General features: G+C 43.2%; 1 protein-coding gene across 1 annotated transcript in view; it reads left to right on the top strand.

The window, feature by feature from the left end:
* The window catches only part of letm1 (leucine zipper-EF-hand containing transmembrane protein 1), a gene marked incomplete in the record, with an annotated part of 17,278 nt that overhangs the window by 2,218 nt on the left and 13,438 nt on the right, over nt 1–1,622 (top strand). Inside the window, 2 exon segments of the mRNA XM_014011816.1 lie at nt 71–128; nt 255–744. Coding sequence (XP_013867270.1) covers nt 71–128; nt 255–744 — 548 coding nt within the window.

The raw sequence follows: 1,622 nt of genomic DNA, 5'->3' as shown, positions 1-1,622 counted from the left end.
TGTGTGTGTGTGTGTGTGTGTGTGTGTGTGTGTGTGTGTGTGTAACTTCAAGTCTTCTGTATTTTTAAAGGGAAACTCCAGGATGGATCCTACTTCAGCTGCACAGCCCTCAGACTCACCTGTCACAGGTAAGCCAATAAAATGTGCACACTTTGTTAAAATGAYAGGAAACAGAATGTATTTGGTTGTTTATAAAGAAAACAGGTGTTATTTTATTATAAATTACATTTTTGTTGTAACTTGTCGTCCTTTAGGCTCGACGGGCTCCGGTTCGGCAGCCTGACCCAGTCCTCCTCCGTGTGTCCGCCCCTCCCTTCGTCCGATGAACACGTAGGGTCCTGTCAGAACCTGGACCTGCGGCGGCTTCACTGCGCTTCAGCAGCAGGGTGCTTCTGGTCCCTGCACCCTGCTGCCACAGCGGGGACCCACAGGACAGCGGCCCACCTGCAGGACTTCCCCGGCGTCCGGTGGATCCACACGTCCAGGAGGCGATGGGACGACTCCAAACTGGAGAAGTCGCTGCGCTCGTTAAAGGACAAGAAGAAGCTGGAGGAAGGGGGTCCGGTCTACAGCCCCACGCTGGACTCGGAACCCGTCAGACGGACGATCAGACATCGGGTCGTCAGCGAAATCAAGCACTACTACCACGGCTTCAGGCTGCTGTGGATCGACACCACCATCGCCGCTCGGCTGCTGTGGAAGGTCCTGAATGGAAACACCTTGACACGCCGCGAGAGGAGACAGGTGAGGAACCTGCAGTTGCACATCCAGGTGTTTGCGGGGGGGGGGGAGGCTGACATATTGGTCTGTGGGAAAAGAGGAAAAACGGTAAAAAGTTGCTGCGTAACGGACTGCACTTTTCACATAAAGGAACCTTCAGACTAAAAATGTGAGYCGTCACATCGAAACCAGGATKAAGTCCAAACGTGGAGAAACGGGCAGTTAAAGGGTTTTGATTTAAATGTGCAAAAATTACATTTTGTCAAAATATAATGAATTAATGTCTTATCAATGAATCATTTCAATGAACTGTTTGAAATATAATCCTGAAAAAAACATTTTGAAGCTTTTTTTTTGAGCAGTAGCAACAAAAAAACTGATTTTGAGGAAAAACGCATTAAAATTTAGAATTTTTCCCTGTGGGCTAACAATGCTTTTGTTTCTTTTCAACTGGGAAATCTTAATATACAAATAATATTTGAGGTTTCCTCTTTATATTGACATAAAAAATTACTCAATAAATTTACATGCAGGGTTCCTGCAAATCCTTAAAAAGACTTAAAAGGCCTTGAATTCATCAATCCAAAAATAAGGCCTTAATTAGCCTTAAAATGTCTTAAATCAGTCTGTCTTAAAAATGTTAGCACATTGAAAATAGGATGATTGTAATTTGTCTCAAATATTAAAATAATTGGTAACATTTTTTTAAACGTTCACACGCACATTCCTCTGACATCACTTCCTGTTGCTTCAAATGCAAATATCTCAGCAACCGTCTGTCTGAGCATCGTGAAATTCCTTTCATAACATGTCAATAATGTTGTCTTTCCAAAAACATATTCACATTTCTTACAAAAAGTTGATGTCACAGGCACTTTAAGGTTTCATCAACAGCAAATTAT

This window comes from Austrofundulus limnaeus, unplaced genomic scaffold (genome assembly GCF_001266775.1).
Source record: "Austrofundulus limnaeus strain Quisiro unplaced genomic scaffold, Austrofundulus_limnaeus-1.0 Scaffold85, whole genome shotgun sequence".
Taxonomy (NCBI): domain Eukaryota; kingdom Metazoa; phylum Chordata; class Actinopteri; order Cyprinodontiformes; family Rivulidae; genus Austrofundulus; species Austrofundulus limnaeus.
The sequence above is the reverse complement of the archived record's forward strand: the minus strand, read 5'-3'. Positions and strand labels throughout refer to the sequence as shown.